Here is a 16119-nt window from a genome sequence, read left to right on the forward strand (position 1 = left end):
ACTTTCAAAGAAAAGACCCTTCCTCTCTCTCCGTCTCTCCTCCTCTTTCTGTCCCTCTCCTGCTGTGCTGTACGATACTCAGCCCCTCCTCTCCTCCACCTCTCTCTCAGTCTTCCCCTTCTCTCCCCGTACTGTACAGTCAATACGTCGTTTATAAAAATACCTCCTTCGTCTCGTGACCGAGCTGACAGGTCAGCTGCATTTTCTGTTTCGCCACAGTGTGGCTTTGGAAGGATTCACTCGCTGAAGTACTGCTTCCAGGTTGCCGGATAGACGGCAGACCGATTTGGCACGCAGCGGGGAGAGATTCTGGCTCGGCTCTCCATCCCTCTTGCCACTGCGAACATGCGAGCGTCGCCTCGTCATTTCAGAAGCTTTCAGTTGATAAGAGCCCAGAGAGGTTGAAACCTTTTCTCACATATGAAAAGGAAACACTCGTGGTGCTTGCGGGTGTATTTTAAGGTGTACTTCATGTGCAATTTCTTTTCATGTCTTTTGGGAAGCGAGCGAGTGCACAACTGAGAATGTGGATGCAGAATAAAAGAGACGAGAACCTGAAGTTATCAAGCACCTTAGAGTAGCATGGCAGATCAGGAATCAGTTTTACTGTTGAGTTGGAAAAAGTGTCAAGGGGAACCGGGCTCGTGTGTATCAACAGCAGGGATGCAGATTGAGCATCAATGACGTCTTCAGTATCATTCAGTATCATAATATCTGACATGGCTAATGGAGTTCGCTCAGCCATTTCTCATCCTGACGCTAAAAATAACATTTTAAGACTCAACACTAGATTAAATGACTTTTTCGGTAGATATTTGCAATTTACTTGCACTTTAGGCTGTTTGATACATAGTGACCCAGGTCGCTCAACAAGGAGCCATGATACATGGGTTACCTTTGTAAGGGGATAATAAGGATGGATAATATTCCCTACAGCAGGGATAAGAATTAAGTTAACAACAAAATCATGAAAACTTAATCGGGAAATACAATCTTGAGGATAATAGAAAAAGACTAAGCTCACGGTGAAATTGACCGTTTCCTTTGCTTCAACATGTTGCCCATGTATCATAAGCTTTAGCTGGATATTGTGAGGGACTTACAGGTCACATCTGTCTTCAGTTGGAATATGATGTATGATTGTTTTTGGACGTACTGAGTCACTGCGTGTCAGTGAGACGTTGTGGGCCTGGGAACATGAGCAGCGGTGCAATAGTTTACAGTACTGTCTCTGTTTTTATATGGACTGAATTTGTGTTTCCGTAATATGTCCATGAAGAATTAGTGATAATGTTGAGTTATTTGTTTGTATATGTGCGGAAACAATACATATACTGTACATGTACGGTTGTTTTTTCCCCCAGTAATTATTAGATTCCCTCTTAGACAAGACTGGACATTAAACTGAAGCGCTAGTGGATATGATTTACCATAAAGGACGTGAATATACAGCTGGCAGTCTCAACACAAATATGACCCAAAAATATGACTCGAAACTCAATCATGTCCCTTTTTTTTCTAGATTGATTGACAAACTCCACCCATTTGGCACCTCTGACACACCTAAACAAACACTCACAAACACTCAGCCATTTCAATCAGGCTAGCATAGATGTCTGGGTTAAGTTTAAGGGGTTTTCTGAGGTAAGGCTAAGGGTTTACGGTGGGTTAAAAGCAAGGCACCATCTGAAGCCATCAGAAATCTGTCTGCTGTACACACACCGACTCTGTAAAATCGTCGTGCAGAGGTCTGGAAAATAAGGAAAACTATTGTTATTCAGTCTGGATAAATATGACGACATGTTATATAGTTGTAGGTCCACTGTCATTTAGCATATTGTGATATTTGTTGTCGTGAAGAACAATCTCTAGCTATAGATTGTAGTGGCTTGTTTGACAGTCGTATTTCCCAGCCACTAAATCACACCTAAGCATCGACCATCAGGCAGAATCTTCAAATCTGAACCAGATATTAAAGTCTGGGGGGGGGGGGGAAGTGGAATTTTGCAATTGAAAACCCTGAAGCTGCCCTCTCCTCCTCCTCATTACTATTCATTCTGGCATGTCCTCTCCTGTTTTTACCTTCCCCGGTGCTGAACGAACCCCCCGCTGACAGAGGACAGTTGGGTTGTTGGCCGTCAGACAGGGCGAGCAGGTTGTGCTGCTCTCTTCTCTCCGCTTCTGCCTGGATCTGAACTCAAAGGGACATTTTGAATTGGAGTGTGTTGTTTTATGTTATTTATTCTGACGAGGAATGCTCACAAGCTGTTTTTCAGTAAAGTGAAGCTCCTAGTTTCTGTACCGCATTGTGATAAGCACAAGGTGAAGAAATGTTATATAATACCTATATTTGTGCAGCATGTTTCTTAACAAAATTACTGTACAATAAAAAGAATCCATTAATGCCCATAGAGCATTAAGGACTCCCTACAATGATATTACTGCCATGAGACAAAAACAAGTTATCAGTTGAATGAAAGTTTAAAATCAATTCAAATAACACACTTCAGTTTAAAATCCTGGATCCCTTTAAAACCTGCTGACTGTTTTGTTCACAAACTCCAGAACAAAAGTGACAGTAAAGAATTCAGTTCATCTGATCACAATGTCAGGGCCTCAAAATGCAATGTGCATGTGTGGTTATTGTATTTTTTTTTTTATTATTTTTTTTTTACATGAACATTATCATCGGCCCCTGAGCTGTTCTGTATTGATGCAGGATCCACAAATTTGGTTAAGGTGCAGGAGATGGGAAGCAGTCTGTGGGGAAGAGGAGACTTCCACACACTTCCACTAGATCAATAAAAAATAATAAATCATTTTGAAGAGTTTGATTCCAGGCTGAGAAATCCAGCGTTTGACAAAAAAAAAAAAACAGAGAGACACCTACTCTGTCAAAATGATGGATGCCATAAAATTAAAGTAAATTGTATGTTTTTAAAGGATAGATTGAGACTTCGATATTCTTGGGCCTCAATAGAGCAATTGATTGGGTGAACGGAAGGTAATGATTTATTCCCCCCAAGAACTCATAATGTACACTGGCACTCTCTGATGAGATCCGACTGATCAAAAGCTTAGCGGTGAAGTATGGATACAAAACTGTTTTAATAAAACATGGTGGAAAGATGATGCTGTAGCCAGAGGGTTTTGACTGAATCCAAAGACGTTCTCATTAGGAAATAGTGCCGGGATGAGGGAATCATTGCTACTTCACTCAGTATGTGCCATTCTGTTGCATATTTATCATCTTGGCTGGGAGGTACTGAAGTATTCTTGCTTATTTTTGCAGTTGACAATTATCTACGTTCTTTCAAATGGCAGTAATTTGCATATAGCTCAATTTCATATGGTGCAAGCGTTATTTTTTTTCACATACATTCCATGATAGACATATTTAATTATAAAAAAAAAACAATGGTATGTGATTTATACTATTACATATGCTACATTTTTAATGATGTATTATTACATGTCATTAATTGTTCTGTGCTGTTGTACCTGTTGCTTTGCATGACTTGCATCTTTCCTTCCATCCATGAAATAAGCTATTCGACATTCCCCAAGCACTACTTATGTTCTTTTTTTCAGTCTTTTGCTCTCTTTTGTATAATGTGTTATTTAAGAGTGTTTCTTTTTTTATTAATTTATGGGGATGTCAGTTTTGTAGAGTGGGAGTGGGACCATTTGTGAAACAGGATGTTGACTTTTTTGGGTTAAAACTCTTTTGGCGCCATGTAAACTTTGTCTTAGCATGTTCCTGTTCAGCAGAATGACTCGAAACAAACAGAGTTCATCAGGCTTGGAGAGCGAATGTTTTGATCAGCAAACATATTAAGACAAAGTGCAGATGGGGCCTTAAGATGTGTGTTGAATGTTCATCCTTCTACCTGTGGTACAACTACGTAATCAGCGTCATGAAGCCTTTTTCTCTTAGATGAATGTGAAAGAATGAAGATGTTATTTATTTTTCTCATCCTACTGTGCCGCCCGACTCTTTGCACATGGACATCAACTCAGGTTCAGCCGTCGTGTGTAGTGAAACCAGACAAGCTGTTGAAATACATTTCTGAAGGCTCCTTCATGTTTGTCCCGCTACATTTGTAAATACATGGGAGTGAAACGGTGCGTTTTGGAAGGTCCTGGACTTGAAAGTGTGTTTTGTCACGTCCCTTTGGCCCAGGCTGTAGGCTTCCCTTTATGAGATTGCTGTATTGTGAAATAGCCATTGCTGTTGTCTTTCTGCCCTGATCATTTCTGTCCAAACCCAGTTATGGGACAAGAGAGCAGCTGGCTGTGTGGAGGTCCGGGCCTCCGGCTGCACACAGAGCTGAGAGGCTTTTCTGTCTGTAGCAGAGGGAAGCGGAGCGTTGAAACCCATTGGAAACCATTTTAAATAACCATTCAGACCCGCTCTACTTCTATCCTCAACCTCTTTCTTTGTGAATGTGAAATGTACATTTTGTAAAACAAAAAAGATAACTTATGAAGTCAAAAGGATATTTTTAATGTTTCATTGTGCAACAATGACTTTGGGGGGAAAAAAAAGCAAACAATGTTTACCTTCTGTGTTTCTTTTTCCAGAAATGAAGAAAAAAAATGAAAATAAATGTTTAAAATCAATGTAAGAAAAGCAAGGTCTTCTGTTGCTCATTAAGGAAGTGGAAGGCAAAGTAGAGTTCAGTTGCTTATTGTGATTCTTGGAGCACCTGTTGAGGTTTGAGTTCAATATGCAAGCGCCCAAAATCAATAGTCCCCCAAAACTTTCCACTTGCAGTCCAAATCAATTACCAGACCGAATCAATCTCAAGGAGCAAGAAACAAAAGTGGAGAGCAAATCAATACTGTTGCCGTTTGTATTCCCCAGGTCCCCGGTGTGGAAAAGGAAAACTAACAAACAGGGTCAATAGGCCTCCCAACTAGTTAGGTGAGTTTTAGAGTGGAGAGCAGAGGGATTCATTACTGGAACTACAGAGCGCTCACTGAATCTCAACAAGTCAACAGGACGGATTCATATAATGTACTATACACTGAATGCACAAAATATTAGGGAGGCTTACTCTTTTTCATACACTGATGAGGTGAATCCAGCTAAAAGCCATTATCCCTAAGTGATTTCCCTTATTAAATCTAAACCAATCACAAAGGAGGAGATGTAGATGAAGAGAAGCAGACGAGTTAGAGAAGGATTTTTAAGCTTTGATACAATTAAGATGTGAATTGTGCAAATCAAACATAAGGAAGATGTACCTAGTGCTTTGTACATTCAGTGTACAACAATGTCACCTCTCTGTGACACTACTAGTATAACAATCAAAACGTGTGGTGGATATATTACCAAGGTCAGTGAAAGATGGATAGGCCTATATGGCATTTGGTGGATGCCTTCATCCAAAGTGACTTAGAGTAGCCTACCATCAGTGCCTGGAAACCTTGCATTGTTATACAGGACCACAGATAAACTCATATGCCATGAGTCTATGGCCCAAGCACATTAAATGAATTATCTAAGTGAGTACCAGTGTGAAAACTAATATTCACTATATGGACAGGTGTGAAGTATCTCCACTCCCTGGCTTCTGCAGAAGACACACACCCTGACTCTCCTCATCTGACTGCTGCTCTCCTTCAGCTCAACGCTTTGCCACAGAATTGAAAACAAGACTCAGAAAGAAGAAACACAAATGCATGATATGTATCATTAATGGTTACTTTATTAAAAAAACAGCACAGATATTTTAGCTTTGCAAATGATTCAGTTGGAGACGTCTGGCTCAGTTCATACCTACTGACAATTTACGCACAGCAACTAACGGCCCTGTAATGAAAACTTGATTATTCTGATGTTAAGTGAGTCTCTGTGTGGAAAAGCAAGTTTCCAAACAGCATGGCGAGGTCAGTCATTCGAGTTGATCCGCTGTTGATCCGCTTTTGATCCGTCAGTCGCAAGTCACCAGCGCCGGAAAGGCAGTAGATTGCGCAGTCATCTCCACAAGGGGCAATATGACAACCCGACCAACAGCACAAACTACTACCTCACCCAGCGCCTGGCCCCACGGTGCCGCTCGGCTCCTCCTGTCCTCTCCGGATCTCTTCATCGCGGCGCTTCATCCACCTCTGAACCGAATGTCTGTGCGTAAAAGCGCACGGAAGCGGCGTGCGTAAAAACGTGGCCGCACTTGGGAAAAACCGAGACAAAAACCCCACCCAAGCCATCGGAAAGAAAAAAAAAAAAAACTCCTGTACCTTTTCCTCTCCTCAGATGACCTCAGTCCACAAGACACACAGGTTGGGGCAGGGCGGCGTGTCTCGCTCACCATTTCCTGTCATCTGCCACATTGTAGCCCGCATTCATCGATTTGTCAGACGCCAAGAAGCATCGCGGTGCTCGTGTTCATCCAAAAACGCCACAAGAGTTAAGATTAAGATGTGTTTGCATAATATGTCGGACGCTGCAGACAATTTAATTTCTGTACAATACTGTGAAACATGCTTAAGCTCCTCTGTGGTCTGCGGATTTCTAAACATCCAATTACAGATGAAGCCTAGAATCAGCACTAAATAAGCCCTAATATTTACTAGTAATTAAAAACACAACAGTCTACTATCCAAGGAATCTGCGACAAAATTGCAAGACATCCTAACCGCTCCCGAATGAACAGCACTATAGTAATGCTACGATACATTTTACAAGGATACTATAAAAAAAATCACAGCAAAATTAGGCTTTAAGGAAAATTTTAAATACCATAAAGTACAATAAGGTCACAAAAAACTCACTATTGGGCACGACAGACACACTATGATTCTCTATAGGAATATTACAAGGATATTATCGGGTCTTTTTGTTGAGGCTGAGGATCATCGGTGATAAAATTCCACATCGTGGCTCCTTATGCAATCCCTTACCTTTGTAGCCGAGCCGCAGGAGAAATGTTTTATAATCTATTGTTGTCTATTCTGCCTTCTGTGTCGCAAAAGAAAAGGCTGTCCTGGAATCAAATCCACTCGGTTTAAAACATATATATGTAAAAAAAATAAAAAAAAATAAAAAAAATGTGTAGATATCCATAAGATCACAGCAGGATTTTCTTTGCCCTTTTCCCCACAAATTGCCGCATGTTCGTCCCCGTGCAGTAGGTGTGGAAAATGAGTGGATTTGGCGGAGCGGCGTGGATAAAATTCGCGGGGAACGTCAGGATGGGCGTAGGCACCACCAGAGAGGAGGGGAAAACCAAGAGCTCCCACTCTGACCGTGTGTCCGGACACCGCAAACGTCGGCGGAGTCTGCTCTCGACGTGTGTGTGTGTGTGTGGGAAGGGAAAGCGTCAACCAATGTGCGCCATAGATAAGAACGGCAATGACTCGGCAAAAAGGCCACGCCCACAAACTGCGGTACAAGTGCGAAACCTTGTTCAATTTCTATGAGCAAAACAAGAAATCAACATTTTCTGTGTTAATAATTTATATGACATCTATATGGTGTAAATCATTTGTCGTTACCTTTTCACAGTTGTCAAATAACAGCAAGACTTCAAATGTTACTTGAAGTCTCAGAATGCTTACATGTCTCCTCTTGAATGGAAGTTTGCTAGCTTGTTGGCATTTTATGACTTCCAGATAATTAAGTTATTATAATGATGCAGTTGTTTGACAGATGTGAAAAAGTTATGGCCAATTAACAACACCATTACATGTCATATAAATTACAAGAATGTTTAGAAAATAAGGTGGTAAATAAATATAAGACTGAGGTATGATCATATTGTGTATGAAACATTTGAAACTTTTTGTTTTTGTTTGTTTTTGCTTCTGTTTTGTTTTGTCTTAGAATGTCATGTAAAAAGGGTAGGCATAATAAGCTAAAGCTTCAGCCAATTTTTTTTGTTTTCCATTTCATTTAATGCCTTATTGTTATTTATTTATTTCTATGTACATACATTTTGGAAAATTATAAAAAAAAAGGACCGAAATAAATTACTACTACTACTACTACTAACACAGAAACAGCAACCATATGACCACTTGTACCGCATTTTGTAGGCTAGGTGTGACCCGTTTGAAACGTCACACCGATCTTATCTAGGCTATCTGCTGATTGTGTTCATAGAGAAAAAAATAATCAACATTTATTTTCCAACAGGGCGATTTTTAATAGTCGATTATAAACTAGTGACAGCATGAACTTGTGCATATCAGACATTTTGCGGCCCTAAGGAACATCAGCTATGAATGAGATGAACTACAAAACAATGCTTCAGGTCTGTACAGCTCGGTCACTATGGTAACGCCCTTATGTGCCATCACTGCATACGGTAAATTTGGAGGACAGTGCAAGCGTGACCGTTAACGCCCACATTTTCAGACTGCAAGATGGGGCAGTCCCCCCCCCCCCCCGCCACCCCCCTCCTCTATTGAGTGATATATCATCTTTAAACATAGACGGTCTTTGGCTCTGCGTCCGCTCTTCCCTCCTATTGGTCCGTGGGATGGAACGGCTGCTCTGAAGAATCTCCCAGCCGCGAGAGGGCACAGAACCCGGAGAGAACATCATGTTCCTGCGTTCTCCTCCAGCAGATCCTGATGCTGCTGCTGCTGCTGCTCAGTGATGTAGTGGAAAACAAGAAGAGCACGAGCCACGACCACAGACACAAACAAACAAACAGCTAGTCTACTGTCAGAAAAAGATTCATTTATGTGTTTATTTTCCCCTTAAAAGACCCTATCTGCATATAACTTACACTGATACTTCTTATTATGACTGTGTATTATACATTTATGAAAGCACATTAATGTTAGCATCAGAATCACCTTGTTAAATTCCTGTTAAAAGTCAAAATCCCATGAGTGGTTCAGGTTGAAACTAACTGAATGCCTATATGGACTTTTAGCAGCAACCCAATTTTCTATTCTTAATGAGGAATGCCACTGAAAGATATAAATCCATATTTATTACTATGAGCGGGGCAGTCTAGTCAATATTTGTGAACATGAAAAATTCTTTCCAAAAACCAGAACCCAGAGAGTCTGAAACCAGGCTGAGATTTTACAGCTTGATTACCTTGCAAGTTCAAGTCTTCGTTCTCTGATTTCTGGTTTCTTTGAGAGTTTTTTTCATGCTCACAAACACTGGTTGAACCTCCCAGACCAAAAGGATTAATGTGCATGAAAATTGTAAACCATTAAGCATTCCCCTTTAACCATGATGCTGATTATGGACAAGAGCCTCCTTTTCTATTAACTATTTCAGAGGAGGGAACTTAGACATGTTTATGTGCAACTTCAATGATTTATTAAAAATACACACTGAAAGTCCTATATTTAATGCATCAGGGACAGGCATGGGAGCCCAACCATAGAATGCAGCTCTCTCTCTCTCACACACACACACACACACAGTTTGCATTGCAGTGCACGGCGAGGGAAACGGAGAGCAGGACCCACAGGAAGCTTTACACAACTTTATTGAAGATTGTGTATAAATACACATGCACATTTCAAATGTAAACCCAAGTGAACTCAAGTGCAGCCAAACCTGGAAACCCCCATCATGTCGTCATGCAAGGATGTCTGGATTATCTTTACAAAAAACAGTCCCCAAACGACAGCGCCATCCTTTTTTAAAAACATCCCGACTTCCCCCCCGACAAGAGCACAGGCAAGACTTCTCAACTAGTGTGTGTGGACTTCAGCCGCAGCCCAGACATGTTAGGTCTTGCCAAGGTCTTAAATACATTGTTTTTTATTATTAAATGCTTACATATAAATAAATAAACTTTATCAAATGTGCACTCACAGAGTGAACTCTTATGTACAGTATTGTATAAGCCTATAATAGTAATCACATCTCACTCAGTCAGGATGGGGTGAGTCGCCCAAAAAGCAGCGCAGCGCCGAGAAAAACCTAAAGCCCATTGAAGTCAATGCACATAGACGCTCATGAAGGCATGGTACACATCTAATATTCTGAGGCAAATAACAGGTGAAGTAATGCTGTTTACAATGGAAATGACAGGTAGAAAAAAAAAATCAATATAGGAACCACGCTCCACCATGGAGAACAGATTTTATCATGAGGAACATTGATGGAAGAATTTCCTGCAATGTTCTGCCACAAAATATCGTTATTGTATCATGATCTTAAAAGCTGGAAGGCTTTTTAGGCAGACTCACCCCAGTTTTCCCTCCCTCCCTCCCTCCCTGTCTGCTTGTCTGTCTTCCCTCCTCCTCCATGCTCCAAGCACAAGACCGACGATGAAGCATTTTCCCTCAGGAAGGGGACGCATACAGCAGTACCCATGAATTCATACAGCTAATATCAAAGGCCAAGAACCCATTCCCATCACATTCAACCAAAGCAAGAAAGGGAGCCAAAAAAAAAAAGAAAAAGAAGAAAAAAAATACTCTGGCCCTATAACGAATCAAAAGGCATCAACCACATACATCTGTTCAATAGTCATTCAGCATACATTCTGGCCCTCTTGTGGATGAAACAAAAAAAACTAATGATTTCAAGCAGAAGTGGCTACGATGTAAGAAGCAAAATATCACAAAAATATGGACTTTTGTGTGTCGCACACAGAGTTGCACGAGTGTTGGTGTGTTGGTGTGTGTCTGCCCTGTGTGGGCGGGGCCATGCAAGACAGACGGAGCGGTAACTATGTGCAAAGAAAAGGCGACTAGTCCGAGATTAAGAGTTAAGGCCGAGGTGATCCAAACAAGAGATGATCCATCTGATGTCAACATAATCACCAGTGTTCCTAATCTCACGGCGCCTCTGGTTTGAACGAGAGGAAGAGAGACAGAGAGAGAAAGAGAGAGAGAGAGAGTGCAGAGCCATGAAAGCTAGAAATGCCACCTATAACTGAAGAGGGAAAGTTGAAGATTAGATTTGTGAAGAAGGATCTATGAGTCAGCCAGCTAACTTCCCAACAGGTTTTCATCGCAATTCCTGCACACTACGTTGAGTTAAGACAGAGTGCTTGTATATTTGGACACTAGGTACTTCTGAAACGCACCAACTAACCTCCCAATTCATTTTCGCAGATAAATAATATGCCAAAAAAATATGTGGTTGGTTTGCAAAGTTAGCTGGGTAACGTCTCAGTCCTGCTTTCCTTTGCACCTCGATGTTGGAGCTGAAAATATAAAATATCAACAGAGGAGACCAGAGAGAGAGAAAAGAGCAGGACCTTAAAACCATAAGGTTCATGCCAATACATTGAATATGTGTCTAAAAATGCGAGATCGCAGCAGCAGCAGCAGCAATACAAAGCTAGGACAGTTTGGCTGTTCGACATTGTATAAAACCACACGACTATAGGCGTCTCTTCTCTGCATCAGAGTCTAGACTGGAGACGCTCTCACCACTGGTTTACTAAAGGCAGCTTCCAAAGCGTTTTGTTTTTTAAACTGAGAAGACCCTCTGAGAGAAGTCATTGTAAAACAATTGCAGTACGTCTGGCACTAATACAATTCTATAAAAAACAAATGAGGGGTGGAGGGTTGGTGATTGTGCAACAAGTTCAAAATAAGGTTTCAGCGCATCATGAAAACCCAATATAATTCAGTGTTTAAAATATTTACAAGGCCTAAATGATAATGATAACAACAATTGTAAAACGATATGCCAACAATGCATTGCTCTCAAAAATATTATATAAAAAAAAAAGAAACACAAAAAGTGGAGGGAGGTTTAGAGCACCACGCCAATATCCCTGGTATCGATCAGTGACGTGTTTTCATGTTTTCAGGGAGGGAGACGAAATTTGTGAGAGGGGGTGATTCATCTAGAAAAAAAAAAAAAAACACAAATGGACATGGCGACACACTCTCACACAGAATATACACACACACACACACACACGCGCACACACACACACAGTGATCCAACCACAGAGGAGGGCCCTGATTGCTTGTCGTTGCGTACCCCGGCGGCTCCCTGGCCTAACAGTCGCCGGCCCCCTGGCGGCTCCGCCTGTCGACCCGCCCGGTTCGAGCCGCCCGGCCCGCCGCCGCCTTACTGTGTGTCCATATGGCTTTGGATGGAAAGATCCCAGTCTCTCTCTCCATGTGTTCATGTCCCCGTTTTTTTTTCCTCGCACCTCAGTTGGTTTTCATGGCGACGTCTCGATTGGGCACCTGCTCCTCCTCTTCTTCCTCCTCCTCCTCTTCCTCCTCCTCCTCCTCTTCTTCTTCCTCCTCCTCCTCCTCCTGCTGCTGCTCGTTGTCGTTCTTCCTGCGCCGGTTCTCGTTGAGGTCCTCCTCGTCGCTCTGGGCGGCGGCGCCGGCGGAGGAGGAGGAGGTGGAGGCTCCCTGGGCGGAGGCGGAGGAGGAGGAGGCGCTCTTCCTCTCCCGCCGCTCCTCCTCCCCTCCTTCGTTGTCGTTCTCCTCCTCCTCCTCTCCCTCCTCTTCCTCCTCCTCGTCCTCCTCTTCCTCGCGGTCGAGAGCGAAGTAGCCGGTGCCTTTCACGGTGTCTTGCCGCTGGTAGAACAACACGTAGCCTGCTTTGGACTGGAGAGACACAGACACACACACACACACACACACACACACACACACACACACACACACAAACACACACACACACACACACACACACACAGCATAACACAATTACTCAGCCACATTGACTTAACTATTTTAGACCAATTTATGTTGGCTCTAAGCACAGTTCACTTTGCAGAGGAGAACATCCAACAACCACTGTCTCTCCATGGCTAAGTTTACATGCACAAAGAATTCCCTTTGCAAATTTGGGTCGACACATGTAAAAGTCACAACTTAGTTACAATAACCTGGTTAAGCTCATACTCCCATTACGACAAACCTGGTTACCCTAAAACCCTGTGGCATGTAAACATCTTATGGGGCGGCCACATTGCCGGGACAGAATAGATTTCTGTGCGTTGGGTTGTTTTGGAAAGTGAACATGGTGGCTGTTAAAAGTAAAACTACATAAATTAAATAAAACAATGCCCTGGCAAACCAACAATCATCCCAACGTTATGCCTGGCTTTCTCTGTTTTGTCTTTGTTTCTGCGATCCTTTGATGATGAGTGACACCTCTCTCTGACTCTAAACCTCAGTGTTTCCCCCCCCAAAGCAGACCTAGGAACGCCTGCTCGCTTGTAATTGGCTAGACGGACAGTGACAAATCCGTCCGTCCAGAAAAAGTTCAATTCGGTTGAACGTTCAGTCTGTCAAAACGGATGTAAATCTGAGACAGACGCATCATCAGCCTTGAAATGAATTGAAAATCACGTATCCAGACAGGCACAATGGATCAGTGTGGCCGCCCTCTTATTCTTTTCACATTTAGTTAGTGTGTGAGTCAACTCAGACATTTGTCACGCAAACTCGGACAACAACATTATGAATACATTTTGATATTAACAAAAAACACAGCTGGCAGCTGCACCTTTTCATACTTTTTTGCGTGCGGATTGTTCTATCTGTGAGCGGGAGACCTCAGGTAGACAGGATTATTCTGTAATGGGTTTATTCATGGCAACAGGGAAGGTTCATGTAAACAGCTTAACCCGAATCACTCCGTAACCAGAATATGGCTAATAGCTGGTTACTCCGAGCATGTAAACGCAGCCATTGACAGAGTTTGTCGAGCCCTTAATCTGTGCCATCATGCTGGTGTATAGCTGCAGTGTGAATCAGTGTGACATTTTGTACACATGATCGTGTCGAGGCAGGACAGCGGAAAGTGAAACTTGTGGGGAAGATGAGGGCGCATTCTCCATTTCAGCACAGCTAAGCACTACTCTAAAATACAAGTTTTGTTTGGGCTCTGAGGTGTAAAAGCCCACACAAACATCTTGATGGCATTGCAGATTGTTTGAGTCTGGGTTCTCTGGCTTTCATCACTGACAGAGAGTTGTTTATGTGTGCCAATAATGCTTGGGAAAGTACTGTATGTGAATTCTTAAACCAAGTGTCATTCCCCATTACGGCAACAACGCCAGAGAGGGAGATGTTTCCTGTGGTTATGGTACGACGTTGATGCAGTAAGTACGAGGCACAGCGAGGACCGCTGGCAGTGCCAAAATACCCATAATCACAGTGTGGAACGTCTTCAACATTATTACCACTTTTAAACAATCAGTTACCAAAGCACGTGTACTCTCTGAAAAGTTTCCTACAAAAGTAATATGCATTAAAAAAAACCAAGAGAAACCAAGAGAGATTGCCATCTACATCCCTGGTTACCACAGAACGTGCTTTAGCAGCCAGTAAAGCACATCTACTTGTGTTTTATGGGAATTTTATCAGCACAGTTGGAACGTGTCTTTGAGCAATCACACTGCTTGGCTGTGCAGTGATTAATCCCCATTAGTGGAAACATTAGAAACACTTCATTTAGAAAGTACATTACTTTTGACAGCGAGGGAGAGCGGACGCTTTTCAAAGGATGATGAAAGACAATCAAATGAATCTTTTATAGTCTGGAGTCCAGGAAAAAAAAAAACTGCCTTTGATGTATATGGGAGTGCTGCCTGGTTTTAGGTATCGCTTGGCGTTAGGAAACAGGGACACTCACCACTATTTGATCTTCGTTGGCAGGAGACACGCTGCTGTCGTCGAAGTTGTACCACTTGTCATCGTCTTTGTTCTTGGCGTAAGCGGTATCTGAGCAGCACAAGATGAGAAGACATTTCTACAGTTATACAGTTTCTCCACTTCAAAGGGGAACCGTTTTTTCCATTGCGATTTATGCACAGTTTGGTCTGTTCAGGTACTCAGGCTTCCTACAGTTTCAACTTCAAAATTCAATACTTCTTGTACACCTTAATTTCTTTTGATGGTGTTCAGTATGATTTACACTCAGAGCCTTGCCACTACTAACTTTGCCATATCACTTTATAGATGATTATTCTCGATTATTCTCAGCATCAGAATATCTGATAGTACAACCAATATTTTTTATATACTTTTCCAAACTTTTTTTGTGCAATTCCCACACTGTATCAAACTCACAGTTGATACAATACGGGTACAACATGGTACTTAAATTTGAAACTACATTACAGCTGTGTATGGTTAGTAAGAGGAATAGCTCTGCTGAAATACAGACACATTCCCAGCGTGAGAATGTTAATTCAACAGGAATCAAAACGTATGAAGGCTTTAAAGTTAATTCATTTTGTCTTGAAAAATGCAGCAAAACCCTGCTATAATGCCTGTGGTGAGTTTCACAGTGTCCTCCTGCCAAAGCTCAGTTTGTTAAGAAGTTACATATATCGAATCTGACTAATGTTAGCCACAAGCTAGCTAGCCAGCTGCAATCACTGGTTTTCATATAATAACTATTTGTATATATATTTAAGTATATCTTAAAGCACATTTCTTAACAATGCTGCAAAGCATTGGTGTATAAAGGGAACAAGCACACAGCAAACAACAAACAGCTATAATAAAGGGAAGATTGGCACAGCTGACACCACCAATGCCTACAGCTCCTTACTCAGCAAACTTTAGAAATTATATAAGACACCCCAAAAAAAAACTCAAATTAACAACAGTACTACAGAATGAGAGCAAAAACAAATTATCCGTTAAATGCAAAGTTGATAAAAACAAGTTTTCAGTTGTGCCATGGAACAGTTTGCTAATCGCATTTCCTCAGGCAGGTTGTACCAAAGTTTCAGGGCCTTAATCGCAAAAAGGCAATTATATTTGATTACAACCCATGGAAAAACTTCAAAGCCATTTCTCTGTTTAGCAAAGCAAAAATGCTGGAACACCCCCTCACCCCACATCACCCATCATGTGAGAAGTTTCTGGGATTCAAGTTAGATAATAGACAAAAATTTAAAATGGTGCCAGTGCCAATGAGAGAGTGTGAGTACAGTAGTGGTAAACCAGTAGAAAGGAGGTACTGTATGTATTCAATGGTTATGTTGTGTGCTGAGTCTTACAGTGGCCTCCACCCATCCCGCCGTAGTGGTTGGACACAGCGATGAGGTCGTAGCGACACGGCCCAGCGTTGGGGTTGATCAAGAACTCCGACATGTCCAGATCTCTGCAGGAAACACACCCAAACACAAGTCGTTGTGTGTGAGCGAGGTGTGTATGTGAGTGTGTTCGGCATGTAACAACATCAGATAT

General features: G+C 42.0%; 1 protein-coding gene across 5 annotated transcripts in view; it reads right to left on the reverse strand.

Annotated features, from left to right (window-relative positions):
* Positions 1-10201: 10201 nt before the first annotated feature.
* LOC139638089 (ubiquitin carboxyl-terminal hydrolase 15-like) overlaps positions 10202-16119 on the reverse strand; it is a 29866-nt gene continuing 23948 nt past the window's right edge. For 4 of the 5 annotated variants that reach the window (XM_071512119.1, XM_071512118.1, XM_071512116.1 and 1 more), the window contains 3 exons: positions 15930-16033; positions 14552-14640; positions 10202-12513 (listed from right to left, as the gene is read on the reverse strand). In XM_071512119.1, the coding sequence (XP_071368220.1) occupies positions 12106-12513; positions 14552-14640; positions 15930-16033 (601 nt within the window). In that variant the 3' untranslated portion in view covers positions 10202-12105. The remainder of the gene's footprint in view (positions 12514-14551; positions 14641-15929; positions 16034-16119) is intronic. The other variant, XM_071512120.1, reaches the window with a different exon arrangement.

This window comes from Centroberyx affinis, unplaced genomic scaffold, assembly GCF_046629955.1.
Source record: "Centroberyx affinis isolate AG114_WGS23_722 - 3 ecotype Tasmania unplaced genomic scaffold, CSIRO-AGI_Caff_v1 ptg006103l_1, whole genome shotgun sequence".
NCBI classification, from domain to species: Eukaryota; Metazoa; Chordata; class Actinopteri; order Beryciformes; family Berycidae; genus Centroberyx; species Centroberyx affinis.